Source organism: Zeus faber (assembly GCF_960531495.2).
Source record: "Zeus faber genome assembly, chromosome: 19".
In the NCBI taxonomy this organism is placed as follows: Eukaryota; Metazoa; Chordata; class Actinopteri; order Zeiformes; family Zeidae; genus Zeus; species Zeus faber.
This window is the reverse complement of record NC_137206.1, coordinates 10,601,053-10,617,728: the sequence shown is the minus strand read 5'-3', so window position 1 is coordinate 10,617,728 and position 16,676 is coordinate 10,601,053. Positions and strand designations below refer to the sequence as shown.

Genomic DNA, 16,676 nt, shown 5'->3' with positions numbered 1-16,676 from the left:
GGGGTGATTCCGATTCACATGTGAACGGCCCGCTAGAAACGGGCCCATGACTTCCTGTGGGTTCTGACCCATTACTTTGTAGAGACTGTTGTAGTGTAAGATCATGAATATGCAATAAATATGAAGAATATGCAATCGAATTCCATACTCCTAACAGGGTTAGGGTCCCCTCCAAAAAAAAGGCCTTCCGTGTGCTCCACCGCCCGATCCGCCATCCCCTCCTCCTTTCTTTGTCAGGAGGAGATTAAGCCTAATTCTTTTAGGAAGTCCCTCTTCCCACAGCCAGAGCCAAGCCTACTGTACGTCTAATTGGTCTTCTTAAGGTTGATAACTTAGCGTGGGCATATTGTAGATCACAGGGGAACGCAGCTTTGTACACTCACACACATGCACACTGGCACAGACTTAGGGGTATCAAAGTTTGCAGTTGTCAGATATATTTACACCAAAGGACAGCCCTGGATGTGGTCCAGTTCTTTGATGTGGTCTTAGGGAACAAAGTGGCATGGCTTAGGCCTACTAGCAGGCACAACGGCACCCAGCTCCCCAGCGAGGGGAAGGCATCTGCTGCTTTTCACACATGGAAAGTGGAATGCTATTGTGAGACATTATGTCTTTTGTGGATGCCTCCACACAAGTGTGCGATTTGTACACACGGCGACATGCTGTTCATATTACATTGCCAGTGCACTTAACATTCTTTTCGGTGTGGATGAGTGTGTCTGATCAGTGTGTATGTGCCGACAGTATGTCCTTCTTAGGACTGTTGTTGTTGGTGTGGGTTTGGGGCTTGTCAAGTGCATCTCAGCAAGGTCAGCCTTTATCTGGAAGGATGCGTAGGGAAGTAGTCTGAGTTTAAGTTTTTGCGGAATTAAGTCAGTACACAAGTGTGGAGGACCAAGGGGCGTGGCAAGCCGGCATGGCTCCCTTTCATGTGACATGGTGTCGTCCCGCGACTGTTCCAGTGGAAAATTGTCGATAGGGAAGGTCAAGGGGGCCGGGGAAGATCGTGCTTGGGATTCCGCCACCCCTGCACCCGTCGCCGACCCCTCCGCATCCCCAGGCGCCATGCAACACTCACATCTCTCTACTAATCATGAATGCTCTCTCCCAACCTCTCTCATCAATGCATCAAACCCTGGCCAATTCATGCTCAAAACCAGGCAGTGCAACAGGCGGGAACTAACCGCCGCCTGTACCCTATGCTTTTTCCCCTTGTAACAAATTTTGAGCCGGGCCATCGGATACATGTGAATATCCCCATGCACACAATAAATTTCTCCCCATGACGCTTCCACCAAAGCCCCGGGTAGAACCAGGTGTTGCTGGATCATCGTCTGCAAACAGCCCGAGTCCAGCAAAGCCTGATGTCAACCCCCTTGTAGCCTTACCGGTACTTGGTAGGCCCCTTCCCGACCTTGCAGCAGTCCGGCATCCAGGGGCAGTCCCAGCGGTCGTGGCCGGGCCGCCCTCAGTGCCTGCACCCCCTAGCTCCCTGAATTCCCGCAGTGGCACCGCACTGAGAGCTGATGGGGGACAGAGAGGGGACAGCACGGGAAGGGGAGACAGCATCCCTTGGCACCACAGGACCCTGCTGGTAGACATCCGCCCTCCGCTCTAGGGCACCGGGTCAGGCTGGGGACCCAGCAAATCCTGTGTGGGTCCTTCGGTCAGATGTAGCGGGCAAAATTCACAACAGGTGTTTGATCCATGAATCGACCAATACATTTCCTGGTTCAATTAGAATTGGTATTTAAACAGTCCTCTTCATCATACTGGTCACATTTTGACATCATGAGACCAAGACGACACCTAACAATTGATCAATAGTACCTCGCCATTGCGAGGCTTCAAACAGGATGTTCTCAGAGGGAAGTGGCCACTGAGCTTAGAGTGTCAGAGAGTGTCATCAGCAGGTTCCAAAAGAGATACAGAGAGACTGGAAGAGTCACAGAAAGGCATAGAAGTGGACGTCCTTTGGCCACATCCCACACTGATGAGCGCTTCATTGTGAACAGTGCCCTGCGGAACCGGATGATGATGCCACTCAACTCCAGGCACATTTAAGGGAGGTGAGAGGCACCCAAGTGTCCCGTCAGACCATTCGAAACCGTTTCCATCAGCGTGGTCTGCGTGCTAGACGACCTGCAAGGGTACCTGACCACACCACCAGGCACAGGCATCATCGTCTTGCATGGGCCAGGGAGCATTGACGCTGGACGAGGGACCAGTGGCCTCAGTGCTGTTCTCTGATGAAAGTCGATTCAAGTTGAGCAGAAATGATGGCAGCCAACGATGTTGGAGACGTCAAGGAGGGCGCTATGCATCAGCCACTGTTGTCACCAGACGAGCCTTTGGTGGTGGTGGTGTTACAGTGTGGGCAGATGTGTCTAGTCAATACAGAACTGCCCTACACTTTGTGAATTGTAAAGTGACAAGCCCATACTACCTGAATAACATCATTAATCCAGTCATTGTGCCCCTGCATGAACAACACAGGCCTAAGTTCATCTTCATGGACAACAAGGCTCCAGCTCATCAAGGTCGCATCATTAGGGAACGGCTGCTGGAGAATGGGGCACCTCAAATGGAGTGGCCTGCACTTTCTCCAGACCTGAATCCCATAGAAAACCTATGGGATCAGCTGAGTCGCCGTGTAGAGGCTCGTAACTCTGTACCCCAGAACCTCAATGACCTGAGGGCCGCCCTTCAAGAATAGTGGGGTGCCAGGCCTCAGCAGACAATAAGTCGACTTGTGGACAGCATGAGACGTGGTTGTCAAGCTGTAATTCATGCTCAAGGGCACATGACAAGTTATTGAGACATTGACATTTTTTGTTGTGGTATAGCCACCACTGTTGTTGGCTTTTGTTTCAATAAATTGGTTGAGATGAGGATCTCACCATTGCATGCTTCTACTTAAATGCCCTACTTTCATGATATAATATCACTGTAGCTTGAACTTTTTACATTTTCAATAATTTCAGCTGAAAGCCAAACATCCATCACTTTTTGTGAGTAGTGTGTATATATATATATATATATATACGGGCGGCGCCAGAGCTGGCCGAGTAGATCACATCCTTCCCCCAACGGTGCCTGCGTGCCGACCACTCCTCAGCGATCTACGGCTGCTACAACTCTTCCTCCTTCACCCAGGTACGCCAGGCTCTCTCCGAGGATTGCAGAACGAAGCTGCTGAATGGTATTTGTGTTGAGTAACATGACACATGGAGATTTCTTTCAACAGAGTGTAAGAACTTTGGCCATAAAGGCTAAAATTTCCAGTCGTTGACAACAGTCAATAGAATGATTGAGCTGAAATTGGATACAATTGGGCAAATTGGTCACCTATTTTAAACAACTTCCTTCTTGATTCTTACTTTGATTTTTCTTTCATGCAGGCTGTGCAGTATGAGTTTGACCATGGGGTGCCTGTCATCCAATCAGTGGCCATCGCCGGGGCAGTGAGGTTCAGCTTCGGAGCAGGAAGAGGGTGTGCTTTTTGTGTCATTCTTTAAAGATATATTTATTTATTCCCTATTCTGTAGTCAATTTGCTATGGCTAAATATGAAATCCTTCTTTTAAATGTCAGATTTTGTCTGAAGTTTTTCTGGAAGTTAATAGCCGAGCAGAGTTTTTCTTTGACAGCTCAGGATTCCGATTGTACTTGAAAGTGGTGCTGGCAAACAAAGACCGGAGACCACAGACCACCACACAGATGAGTAGAAAGACATCAAATGCAGCAAGCGTAACCCCGAGACATGTGCTGTTGTTCTTTTTGCTGTGGAGTAGAGAAGACGTGATGATTCTGATAAGGTGGGAGACTGGGAATGTGTGTGTATGTGCATATGTGTGTGTGTGTGTGTGCCTGTGTGTGTGTCCGTGTGTGTGCGTGTGCAAAGCCATAGCCGTATAATTAGGGTGAAGGATTCAGAACTTCCAGTCAGCTTGATGCTAGGTAGAAGCATTCCTTTGGCTTTGGTGCACACCTCCCCTTCATTTTGTGTGCAGGGACTCTCGATGTCTGTCCTACTCACTCGCACACACACACACACACACACACACACACACACACACACACACACACACACACACACACACACACACACACACACACACACACACACACACACAGAGGCATTCTGATAATTCAGATAGTGTGTGTGCGTGTGAATGTGGGGGAGAGAGGAGGAGACATTTGATGTTTTTCATAATGAAGCACCTCTTGACAAAATGGAGGCAGAGGTACCTGAAATCAGAGAGATAAAAGTGTGTGTGTGTGTGCACCTATGCCTGCCTGTGTGTGTGTTTGTGTGTGTGTGAGTGAGAGAGACAGGGAAAGACCTCATTAGGTCTAGGAGGTGTCCTGTCTAGACAGTGTGATGACAGGACACAGAGCTTCTGTTTAATGTCTCCTCCTCCTCCTTCTCCGCGCGTCTGCAGTATACACACACATCACCTGCTCTGAAACTGGACACACACACACACACACACACACACGCACACACACACACACAATTATAGCCGGGAGCTCAACAATATTCATTATTCCGATACGAGTTGCACAGACCTGGACATGACGCTTTCCCCCATAACCTCCTTTGTAAAGGACCCCCTCCCACCCCCTCCCCCCTCCTGTTTCCTGATTGAGCAGCGATAACGGGAGGACCGGATGAAGATGTCACCACCGCGAGGAAAACCGGTCATTGTCAGTACGAGGAACCTAAAGTGTGACTTTGGGTTTTTCCTCAGCCTGAAGATATTGGAAGATGGTAGATCTTGATTGCCGCTCTGGAATCTGATCGACATCGACCGGTGCGTCAACAAAAACAACGACTGAAACCTTGAAAATAAAACAATAAAAAAAAATCCTGATCAATCAACTTCATCGGGATCGGGGAACCTTGTTTTGTTTAGCCGGGCTGTAGCCATTTCAGTCGGTCATACAGCACGATGTCAAAAACACAAGCACGCAGACACGAGCGGGGAAAACTAACAAAGTTACCCCTGCAGTTTCAAGACGGAGAAGCAGATCTGGACATGAAGAGGAGACATTTTTATCATGCGCTTCAGGAGTCCGAGTTGGACAATCTGAAAAAGCCAGGTAAGCTGCGTGTTTGTTTGTGTGTGTGTGTGTGTGCGTGCGTGCGTCTGTGCGCGTGTTTGTTTTGCTATACTTCTGAGGACTGGTCTCTGAATTTACTATTTTTTGGTTTATTAGTGCACCAGAAACATGGCTCCTCACTTAGTTAGCAGGTCTATTTACTGGGACCTCGCTTTAATACCAGTAAAAGAATGTGTGTGTGCACGCCTTTGGTGGGGGTATGTGCAGCTTTGATGCTGGTCCTCACTCCTCACTCCCAGATAAGATAGTCACCCTGTGTGTGTGTGTGTGTGTGTGTGTGTGTGTGTGTGTGTGTGTGTGTGTGTGAGGGACAGAGAGAGAGAGAGAGGGGTAGAGATATGGACACCCTCAGGCCCTTATCATCAGGGCCATCTCATATCTTCGACCAGAAAGACATAACACAGGTCGCGCAGGAAAAGGAAGGAGAGAGAGAGAGAGAGAGAGAGAGAGAGAGAGAGCGAGAGAGAGAGAGAGAGAGAGAGAGAGAGCGAGATAGACCCACATGACAATAAAACAGGAATGGAATGAGCATTGTACCATTCAGGTGAGTTGTGGGTTTTAGTTCCGTTTTGGGATGGGCTAAAACAATTGGGAAGGCTTCATAATAAAAAAAAAAAAATGTATGGGTATGTGCGTTGCCTGTAAGTGACAACTCTTCATATCTTGCTTCTGCATTAGGTATTTAATTTCCAATAAACACTTTTTAACTCACAAAATGATACAAATTTGCCTCATTGCTATTTTAAAGAATTATACAATGCCATATTTTTTGGGCATTTTTTTTTAACTTTTATTTACAATTGTACAGTTACCCCTTTAGGTTATAAATATTCAATGAACAGCTGAATGAGCGCAAGGGATTTTAGAACATCTTTAAAACATAAAAACACCCGAGCTGCGGATAACACTCGTATCCGCAGCTGAAGGGAGCGGAGGCAGGTGGGAAAGGTGTGAAACAGGCCAAATCCATCCCTCACATGGACAGGAAGTTACCAAAGTGACTGTTTGGTTCTACCCGTTTGAGTCATCATTGGAGTCATAGCGGCCTCATCCTATTCTGACGAGGTCATGAACCTCTTCCAGTCTATAACCCATCAGAGGTAGAACTTCAAGGCTCACATGAAGTCCATGAAAAGTCCTCTGCAGCACTTTGACTCAGCCATCTGGATTTTCTATTTAGCACAAGCCAGAGGTGATGAGTTGATGAGTGAAAATCAGCTGGCTCAATGCATGGGCGGAGCCCAAAAAAACAAACATGGCGGCACTTTTGTTTGGGGACCTGCCATTGTCCACTTCAGCAACCCAACAAGCGGCTCTTAAGAATTGTACCGAAACTTTTGAGGTCCGTTAACAGCCCCTTACATCGGATATCAGCCTCAGAGATTTGGAAAAAGCTGCACACTTAATCAATAGTTTATGTAAATGGTAAAAGATGAAGTTCCCTTAAATGACACATGCTCATAAAATATCAGTTATAATTGTATTTTGTAAGCCATTAATTCAGGCCTTTGTTGAGTGCTTGATAAGCATGCTGCCATGCACTTATCATTGTCTATCTGTTTATTGATTTTATACCACAACGTATCACTAAATTATTATTTTTTTTATCCTTACTGGGAACTGAGTTTCCAATTTGTTTTTATTTTCCTCAAAAATTGTTTTCTTTGGTTTTATAATAAATGGGTACAGTTTCTAAATGAGTGTAAAACAAAAATAAAACATTGTGCACTTGCTCTCACTTGCCGTTTTTCACTCTATCGTCAGGGGTCGTGCCTCCACATTTCTCCACATTTCTGTCGGACCGACGAGGGCACGCAACCATCTTAAAGTCAGCAGTAGTGCCACATTGTAAAGGTTTTGAAGCACAGTCAAGGATTCATGGCCGTCAAGACCAAGCTTAATGATGATGTGCTGAGGTCTCGAATGAATTATTCTCTGCCTTTGATAGGTCGACAAACACCAGTCTGGTAAACATGACACTGACGTCCACGATGATAGATGGCCCTTGCAGCCTGAAGCTCCACCTCTGGCTCCGCGCGTCCTCGCTGGGCGGATTCAGAGCTCCGGCACCAGACTGCAACCTGCCGATGCCCGTTATTCAGACCCACGCACGGTGCGCAGGAGGACGCGGACACTCGTTCCAGCCAGTGGGATAAACACAAACTCTTAAAAAAGCAACCACCCCTCCCAACCCCCCCACCCCCACCCCCCGGCCCCCCTCATCGAGCAACATTGGAAAAGGGAAGGCAAATATATCCGCTCATGTGAAATGGCTTCTTTCAGTGGAGTTGTTATTCTTTTGCTGGTGAACTTGGCAACGGGCGCGCACTGACTCCGGATCTCTCTCAGAATAACTTTTTTTTTTTTCTTTCTTACATGGTGCCACTTAAAGCAGGACAACACGGCTGTGGAATCGGCAATTTGTCTCGGGGAAACACTTCCAATGGCTTGACGCGAGTCGCGATAGACAAATAGCGCCGGAGCGCAGTTTTGGGCACATTTTACGCGCCGTCCTCCACACCCGAGTTTCGCAGCAGGAGACGCACTTTGCGGACGCACCATGACCAGCCTGCCCTGGCCCGCCCTGGTCGGGTTGTGGTGCGGCGCTTATTGCACGTTCCTCGTCGCGGGCAGCAATTATTTGTTCGAGGGGACCAACAACAACGACGCGCACCCGAGTTTCCACCACCGGCGGCTGCGGACGCACGAGAAGCGGGAGATGCAGAAGGAGATCCTGTCCATCCTCGGGCTGCCGCACCGGCCCAGACCGCATCCGCCGCACGGGAAGTACAACTCCGCTCCGCTCTTCATGCTGGACCTGTACAACACCATCCACGGCGAGGAGAGGAACGAGGCGGACGGCGTCCCGGAGCAGTACGGGCCCCCGCTGACCACCCGGGGCCCGCCGCTGGCCACGTACCAGGAGAACGCCTTTCTCAACGACGCAGACATGGTGATGAGCTTCGTCAATCTGGGTAAGGCGCCGCAAAAACGTGGACGGATGGACGGGTGGACGGGCAGACAGACGGACAGAGAGACAGACAGACGAATCCCCAAATGATTAAAAAAAAAATAAATAAAAAAGGAAGGGAACGTAAACGAGATAGAAAAAGTGGCGATGTACGGTTAACCTAAAAGAATAACGTAAAAATATAACAAATGCGTAAATATACACACAAAAAAAAAAAACCCACAAAGACAGTGGCTCACTTTGTGTATCTTTGTGTAGATCTAATATAATAGATCTTAAATGCTTCATAGACATTTTGTTGCTTGAGCGGTGCGTCAATAATTAACATTACATGAAATCCCTCGAGTCAAATTTAGCGGTTACGCGCGGATTACGTGCGTATAGAGTAACGCCAATGGTAACGCGGTGCCATTACGCTTGCGCACTTCTAAACTCCGACGCTTACGTAGTACTGAAATATGTACTATTAAATATATTCATATATTGAACTGTATTTATTTATTTTGTATTCTGAGGCGAAAGCTTGTGTTGTTTAGAAGATCATTATTGCTTTTATTATTTCGTTATCATTATTATTATTATTATTATTATTATTATTATTGTTATTAGAAAGTTGTAGTAGTCGTAGTATTTTCAGATTTTCCTTTTTATCATTATTCCAGCAGGGAAGATTTATTGTGTTCATTTCTAAGGTTTGAGCTCTGCGGTTATAGTTGTTGTCTATCTGTTCCATGATTTATGGCTGAGGGCGGAAAATGTAACTCATATCCTCGCAAACTATCAACCACCACCACCACCACCACCACCACCACCACCACCGGTATTTGTATATAGATGGATATTCCTGCCGTTGACCCTCCGGGTGGCTGCAAGCTGCGGGTTCCGTGCGTAAAATCGCGTCGCGTTGTTTGTGTTACCCGCTGCCTGGGTCGTCTTTAATTAGAGCCGATGACGATAAAGACTCGGGACTTTAATCATGACGAGTTTTGGGAACATAAAAGCCAGCGGCCCTTCCTTCCATTAGCAGCTCCAGTGTTTACAGAGAGACTCTAAACACAGTGCGTCAGGATAAACAGAGACGCTGCCAGAGCCAGGCGGCTCAAAACTTAAGATGGATCACTATTCTTCTTGGGAACTTGCAACAGTGTTATTATCCGGTGTGGGAAAAGACATATTCTGAAGTATCACCAGAAAAGAATGTCATTTGTTGCATGTCGTGCTGCTTCTGCTTTATCTATATTAATTTACTGGACCCCAGATGCAAGGCTTCGGGGGCCACCTTGAAAAGTAATTCAAGTTCTCCCTTCTAGGCAAAGTCCTGTTAATGAATACAATTGAGCCCCTCGCTCCTAAGGCCGGATCGTTGTGAGACCCTAAGCACGTGTCTTTTGGAGCACCCCCAGCATGGCCTGAGGCTGGAGCCCCCCCCGTCCGTGTTAGCTGGATTTCACTAAGCCCCACAATTCCGTTAAATTTCCATTCTTTCGTCTTGGTCACATGAGACAGTGCGGATGTTGTGTGAATGTTCATCCATATCAACAGTTTGCTGACCACACCTAGCTTCGCTGTTTTATCAACATATTATGTTTACATTTTATGAACAAACGTAGGATATTTTAACAAAATATTTTCACGGATTGCCCCTAAAGACACATCACTGTGGCGTGGGGACTCAGTCATAAGATGGAAGCAACTGCTTTATATGATATTGGTCCTCCGAGTATTCCTGTTGCAACATGTGGTGATGAGAAGCAGATATCCCGACAGTGGGAGGCCAGCGTTTTGTTCTCAAATAACCAACTTCTCCGTTGGCTTCTGTGTGGGGGTGCGGCGGCGGCGGCGGTGTTTGTATCTCCGTGGCTTTTGTGTTGCTGCGCCATTTCAGTTTTTCGATTGTATACTCCCGCCTTGCCACACATCTGGCCATCCACTTTGATTAATCACGTCCTGTGCATCTTTTGACGATTCCCTCAGATTTCTTCTGCGTCCAGGGGGATTAGGTTGCAATCTCTTCCAGTTGTACACAGCGTACTCACTGCCCTGGAGGAGGGACGGCTTCCTCCTCGAATGTGATTGTAATTAATGTTGGACAGGCCAAGGCTCTCCATCTGCTTTGCAAATAAGGGCCTGCACGACTACCGTGTGTCATCGTTTGGTCGATAGGTTTTTTTTTTTTTTGTTTTTTTTTACCATGTCCATTTCTCGATTCAAACGCTCGGTGTTGAATGACAAAAGGTTACGGCGAAGAGTTCAGCAGGGGGCTCCTGGGTGGTCCCGCTCACGAAAACCAGCCTTAAATCTGGATATCGTGTGCGGCCAAACTGAAACTGCAAATTAAAACCACGACAAATGAAAGGAGGAATGAACCGTGAAAGTCCAAACAATCTGTCGGGGGGGGTGTTCGGAAAATGTCAGGCGGGTTTTCGAGGACGCGCCAAGCGCCTCTCACACAAGGAACTTTTTATTGACACGGCGGGTTGCGGCGTTTGATCCGGGTCTTTCTACCTGGGCCCAACGACACGTTGGGAAAGTGAGACCTCCGCGGTTTTACTGGGACCCAGGTTTCCCCCGGTTTCCTTGACTACGACTTCTCCCTTCAACTAGATGTAGAAAGAGACGGACTAAAAAGAAAAAAAACAGGTTGACTTTCAGTAACCTCGACCGGCCCGTCGCGGCCGAGACGATGACCATTTGCTCGGGGGTCTGAGCTGATATCCTTCACAGCCAGCTGCAGCAGTAGCGCGGATAGAGAGCTCATTTTCCGACAGCGTCCTTGGGGGAATTGGCAGATTTAGGAGCCTCTGCCTCACGTGCAGAGTCCTCCGAAAAAGTGCGCGCTCTCTGCTCACCAGATGCTTCTTGTTCCCGCTCGGCGTGATTCATGCGCACCCCGTCGTCCATTCAGCCATTCTTCACGGCTTTCATCAGTTGCGCCGAGTGACCCACTGACTGACTCGCTGAAAAGCGAGCGGCGCGGCGCGGCGCGGCGCGGCGCGGCGCGGCGCGAGGGAGCGAGCCCGAGCAGGCGGTGGAAAACGTCAAACCGGGTGACCGGAGGCATATTTTCCAGCTCCCTTTGACTTCACTCCTGGAATAGCTCCTTCATCCCCGTTTGCCTCGTGGACGTCCCCGCTTGTTTCCACTGGGTTCTCGTTAAGTGACATTTTTGTGCTGCATGACTCATACTGTGTGACACACCGCAGTTTCTAGCCTGCCCCGACGCATTGCCGCTCTCCCTGCGTTGATAGGGGTCGCTCTGTTGAGCAGGGCGCTCGCCGCCGGGGCCTGTGTGCACTTGTTCAAAGTGGATTTCACCAAAAATCCACGAGAGAGAATTTGGTCTTTCTGGTCGTGGCCTGAGCGGACAGGATCGGAGCTTGAATCCCAAAACAGGAGGGAAGGGACACACAGTCCGCTTACTCTACATTGGAAGTTTGCGGGAATAATAGCGAAAACAAGTGTAAAAAAACTGCATGAAGGGACCGTTCTGTTGTCGTTCCCCTCGTCGCCTCCCTCGACTCCCATATCAGTAATGACAATGTGCGCAACCATTGAAAGTTGATACCTGAAGAAACAAGCGGTCACAGTACACATAATTATCGAGCTGTACAAACACCATAAGCCAATATAAGGGCTATAATAGTTTTAGGGGGAAAATGTGGCCTCACACAGTTTATTTGGTCGGCTTGGGTTATGCGGCGGCGCTCTTGCTGTTTGGTTACGGTGACTCAAGGACGCACAGAAATGGCTTCGGTTTCACGGTTCACCAAACGGGAACTTCAAATGTTGTTCCTGTGTCATCCGCATTTAACCGTGATGGCCTCGCTGCTTCGACTCGTGCCAAGCCAGACAAACAGACAGGTGTGTGTGTGTGTGTGTGTGTGTGTGTGTGTCTAGGGGGATGGAAGGTGGGCCGGCGGTTGTGGGATGATGTCGTCCCTCGGCTTGCCTTGGCACGGTTGGTTTTACCTCCCGCTCTCATCCCCCTGTTTACGCTGCCGTGTTTGCGAGCCGGGCTCTGGACCCGTGGAGGGGTCCTCCTAATGAGCCTCGGAAAATCCTCGCTCGGTTCTTTTCGAGGGGACGATCTCATATTTATCTCTGCCCACGCCGGCGAAAAAACGCCCTCCCCTGCTCTGTGGTTTTCCTGCGACGCACAGGTGGACGGCGCCCAGCCCACGTGTCTTGCCGGAAGGCCCGCTCGAGACAGTCGCGGACTGTCTCGCAAACTGAGCATCTTTACGAAAAGCATCCTGAAAAATATTTGTCCTGAGTTTTCAGGTGATCCAGGCTTGGTTTGGAATGACGCCGTACGTATCCGCTGCATGGGTTCCTCCGCCCCATACCCTTCGTCCTCGTCCCTCCTCTCTCCTCGTCCGCTGCTCTGCACACCTCATTGCATCGCTATAGCTGAGCTGTCACTAGCCCTCTTAGCTAAGTCAACAGCCACCCGTGCTGGGTTGTGCCGCTCCACCCGTGTACCACCCACACTTTAAAGGGGCGCAAAGCCGGGAGGCTTTGAGGAGGGTTTTTTCTTTTTTTTTTTTCGGGAGATTACCCGGGTCTCCACGACCCTTGGCTCGTTCAGAAGTGCCCTTATTTAACGGTTGTTTCCTCCGTCTTATGACGCCTGACTGCATTTGCGTAGGCCTAATACCAGGAGAGCCACTTCTCCTGCACCGCGACGGGTCCCAAAAGCCCCGGCATGGTCGAATAATTAGCTGGGTGTGATCACACAAAAAAAAAAGGGGTATTGCTCGATGCAGAAGGGAGCTTTCGGAAAAAAGCTCGCTGAACCACCTCGAAGTACTTCCTGCATCACTCCGCCCTAAACGCTGACCGTATAGTAAACAGCACGCGCTGGAAACGGAGCAAGGAATTCAAGATATGCCGCAATAAAATAACGGATCTATTGCGAGACAGAAACTTGGCAGTGGATCCCTTCTTAGCGCTAGTGGGAAGAATTGCATTTGCCGGCTCCATACTCTGCCTTTTGTTTTCACGGGTTTTTTTTTTTTTTTTTTTTAAAGCACCAAACATGTTACGTCCACACGCTTCCTCAAAACTTTCGGTCGAGTCCAGGAACGGCCCAAGATATACAAATGATTCCGCTTATTGAGTTACAGTGTTGTAAAGTGCTCCCTCCTCCCCCCTGTTTGGATCCTATTGGTTGTCAAGCGCTGCAGCAAAACACGACCCTGTCTCTGAGGAACAAACACTGTGAATGGGGAGAAACCGTCGCCGCTGGATTTGGGTGTTTTGCCTTTTCTGGCCAAACGGGGTTTCTCTCACATAACGCAAGGTGTTACTGAAACGCTCCATAATCATTTTTTGTTGTTTGTCGTTTCACAGGTCTTACATCGATGTGCGTGTCGAGTGTGTGTCTTGTGAACAAACTGAAAGAAAACTTTGCTTTGGACTAGTCCTGTCGCCCCGTCGCCGCACGATATATGGACGTGACCTCGATAATCTTTCTGACCTCGATAATTGCCCGTTTGTGTTTACGTGCGTGTTTTTTTTTTTTTACATAAGAATGTCACCACCATTTTAGCCAAAATGATGCCAGAATAAACAACAGTGTTTTCCATACCATTAGAAGACTTGGGCGCAGCGCCTCAGCGTTTTTTTTCTTTCACAGAGCCGGGGAGCAACGCCGCTTCTCCCAAGTATCAACATGAAAAAGAACTAAATTGCTCCTCGGCGACAGAAGAACCCTCTGAAATCGCGATCTTCCTCTTATCTTTTGGAGTTGTCACAGTGACCACGATCACGGTACCTGACTGAGTTTTATCCACGCTAGAGTCCGCGGTGGACTCTCTGCCACTGGTACTCAGACCGGTGCTGCGTTTAAGTCAGGAGGGAATTTACGATCAAATGACTTGCTGCTTTCTGCTGCTTGTGACATCTCTGACAATCTGTTTTTTTATATCCATAAGTAATCTACTTATACTTAAACTTATGGAAAAACATGTTTGGAAATAGTTTTGAACAAAAGTGCCAACTAGATGATGTAATGTAGCCGAAATGTTGTACGTTTCAAAGTTCAGAAAACCCGTTATGGAAGGAATAATGTTATAATTCACAAATACATATAATGCAATAAATACAAATGGAAAAATGTCAACAAATAATACAATCTACAAATCTGTATTTAGGTGTAAAAAAAATCAGATCAGAGACGAATCAGAGACTAACGAGATTAAATCCACAAATAAATAATGTATTAGTTGTGTTGGGTATGCCATTTTACAAATGAATGTACCCGAGCGGAATCAACAGAAAAAAAACGATGCCGAGACACCTTTTGCTGTCATTTCTGGTCGCGCTGCTTCTGTCCTCTCGTCTGATCTCTGTGGCTGAGTTTCACCGTGGGCGGGGCACAGGCAACTACACACACACACACACACACACACACACACACACACACACACACACTCACACACACACACATGCACACACACACACACACACACACACACACAGTGAACCAGGTGAAGATAACGTGTTACTTGAGCCCGAGACTCCATTTTATTTATTGTTTTAGTTGTGTGGTTTTATTTTATTTATGTTTCATTTATTTAGGATATTTTTATATTTTTCCGCATTACAATGTCTGAATATTCTTAAGAATTAAATGTTCATTGCTATTTGAAAGGGTGTACTTGCATTATTATGCTATTATATTATCATTATATCAGTGGCAATAAATGGTCTTCAAATGACAATAATAACGTCTATCGCAATCAATTCTGGAACGATATATCGTCCAACAAAAGTAGTCATCATGACAGGCCTACTTTGGACATGTGCATAGATGAGGGTGAAGGCAGAGGACCACACACACACACACACACACACACACACACACACACACACACACACACACAGTTTGCTGACCAAGAGGTCACCATATAGCAGTTTCTAAGAGTATTCCATTTACACTCAAAATTCTTCCTCACACAGACACACCCCAGGCCTTCTTCCAAACTCTTCCACCCCCCAACCCCACCCGCACACCCACCCCGATGATATCGCTCCCTCTCACGCCATAACTCTCGGGCTTGACAAGATGGCTGCCGTGATTGGGGCTAAGTACAGAGATTTGTCCCCATCGCGCCCCCTCCCTTCCCTCCCTATCTCTCGCTCTCCCTCTCTCTCCCTCTCTCTCCCTCTCTCTCTCTCTCTCTCTCTCCCCCCCCCCCTTCCTCATCTCCATCCTCGGACATGCCCGCTCCCTCCGGACGGAGCGATATACAGCCCTTGCGATAGCGCTGCGGGATGGATGGAGGAGTGTAAAGAGATAAGAATGTGAGGCACGGCACACTCCCGGGCCGTTAACGATCTGTCAAGGAGGGCCGATAACCTCCTACGGAACATCTGATTAGGACACCCTGCTCCAATTTATCACCTGGCGTGCCGGCGTGCAGGAATTTGCTCTGTTTGCGCTGCCTGCGCTCCCCTCCCCGTCCGCCCGTCCGTCCGTCCGTCCTCTTGTACCTCCATCCTCTGTGTTAACTTGTCTCTGATTTTGTCTACCTCACCTCCCCCTTCCTCCCTGTGTTGTGCCTTTTGGGTTTGCTGCAGATAAGGGTTTGTACAAAGAATCAGTTGTGGAATGTATGGGTTCCATTGGCATTCCGTAGAAATTTATTTTGGAAAAATCCCCAGTGGGGGTCTTCTCCTGCGCTCGCCACTTGTCATTTGGCTGATTGATGGGCGTTTTCTGTATGTATTCTGTTTACATCCCCGTCCACACCCCATTAGGTCCATTAGTGAGAGAAAGAAGGGACTATCTCTTGTCCCAGTGAGAAAGCCATAGGTTCTATGGGCTTAAATTCAAATCCGTTGATAACACACACACGCACGCTCGCACGCACATGCACACGCACACGCACACACACACACACACCAGGTTATTAGAACACAAAAAGACAAGACAAGGCATTTCTATTTATGTGTGTGTGTGTGTGTGTGTGTGTGTGTGTGTGTGTGTGTGTGTGTGTGTGTGTGTGTGTGTGTGTGTGTGTGTGTGTGTGTGTGTTTTCTTCTTATTTACCTCTCTCCTACTAAAAGCGCTGTAAAACTGTCAGCCTTTGTCTTGCTTTTAACTCTGTTTGAGGAATCCATGTACCGGGCCCTCAAGAGGAGATCATTAACTTGGAATTAGTGTCAGTGTAAGCCCGACTCTGCTCTTGTGTGACTGTGGGTGTGTGTGTGTGTGAGAGAGAGAGAGAGAGAAAGAGAGAGAGAGAGAGAGAGAGAGAGAGAGAGGAAGCGGAAGGTGGAGACTAAAATGCTTCTCTTGAAAGAGAAGTAAAGAAGCACACAGAACAGGGCTGGGAAATGAAACAATTTTGATCATTATCATGATAAATATCTTCCGCCGTAACGGTGATACATTTATGAGATCTTTTTTTGGATGTAGTTCGACACAGAGTCTGTTTTCCTCTACCTGCCAAGACACGACACGAACAGCCATTCGTACAGCAGAGAAACAACCATGTGACACGAACAGCCAATCCTACAGCAGCGAAACAACCATGTGACAAGATCAGCCAATCACACAGCAGAGAAAC

The 16,676-nt window shown here is 47.9% G+C and overlaps 1 protein-coding gene across 1 annotated transcript in view; it reads left to right on the top strand.

Moving 5' to 3' along the window:
* The first annotated feature begins 7,426 nt into the window (after positions 1-7,426).
* bmp6 (bone morphogenetic protein 6) overlaps positions 7,427-16,676 on the top strand; it is a 51,901-nt gene continuing 42,651 nt past the window's right edge. The window contains exon 1 of the mRNA XM_080019844.1: positions 7,427-8,104. Within this exon, the coding sequence (XP_079875970.1) occupies positions 7,690-8,104 (415 nt within the window). The 5' untranslated portion in view covers positions 7,427-7,689. The remainder of the gene's footprint in view (positions 8,105-16,676) is intronic.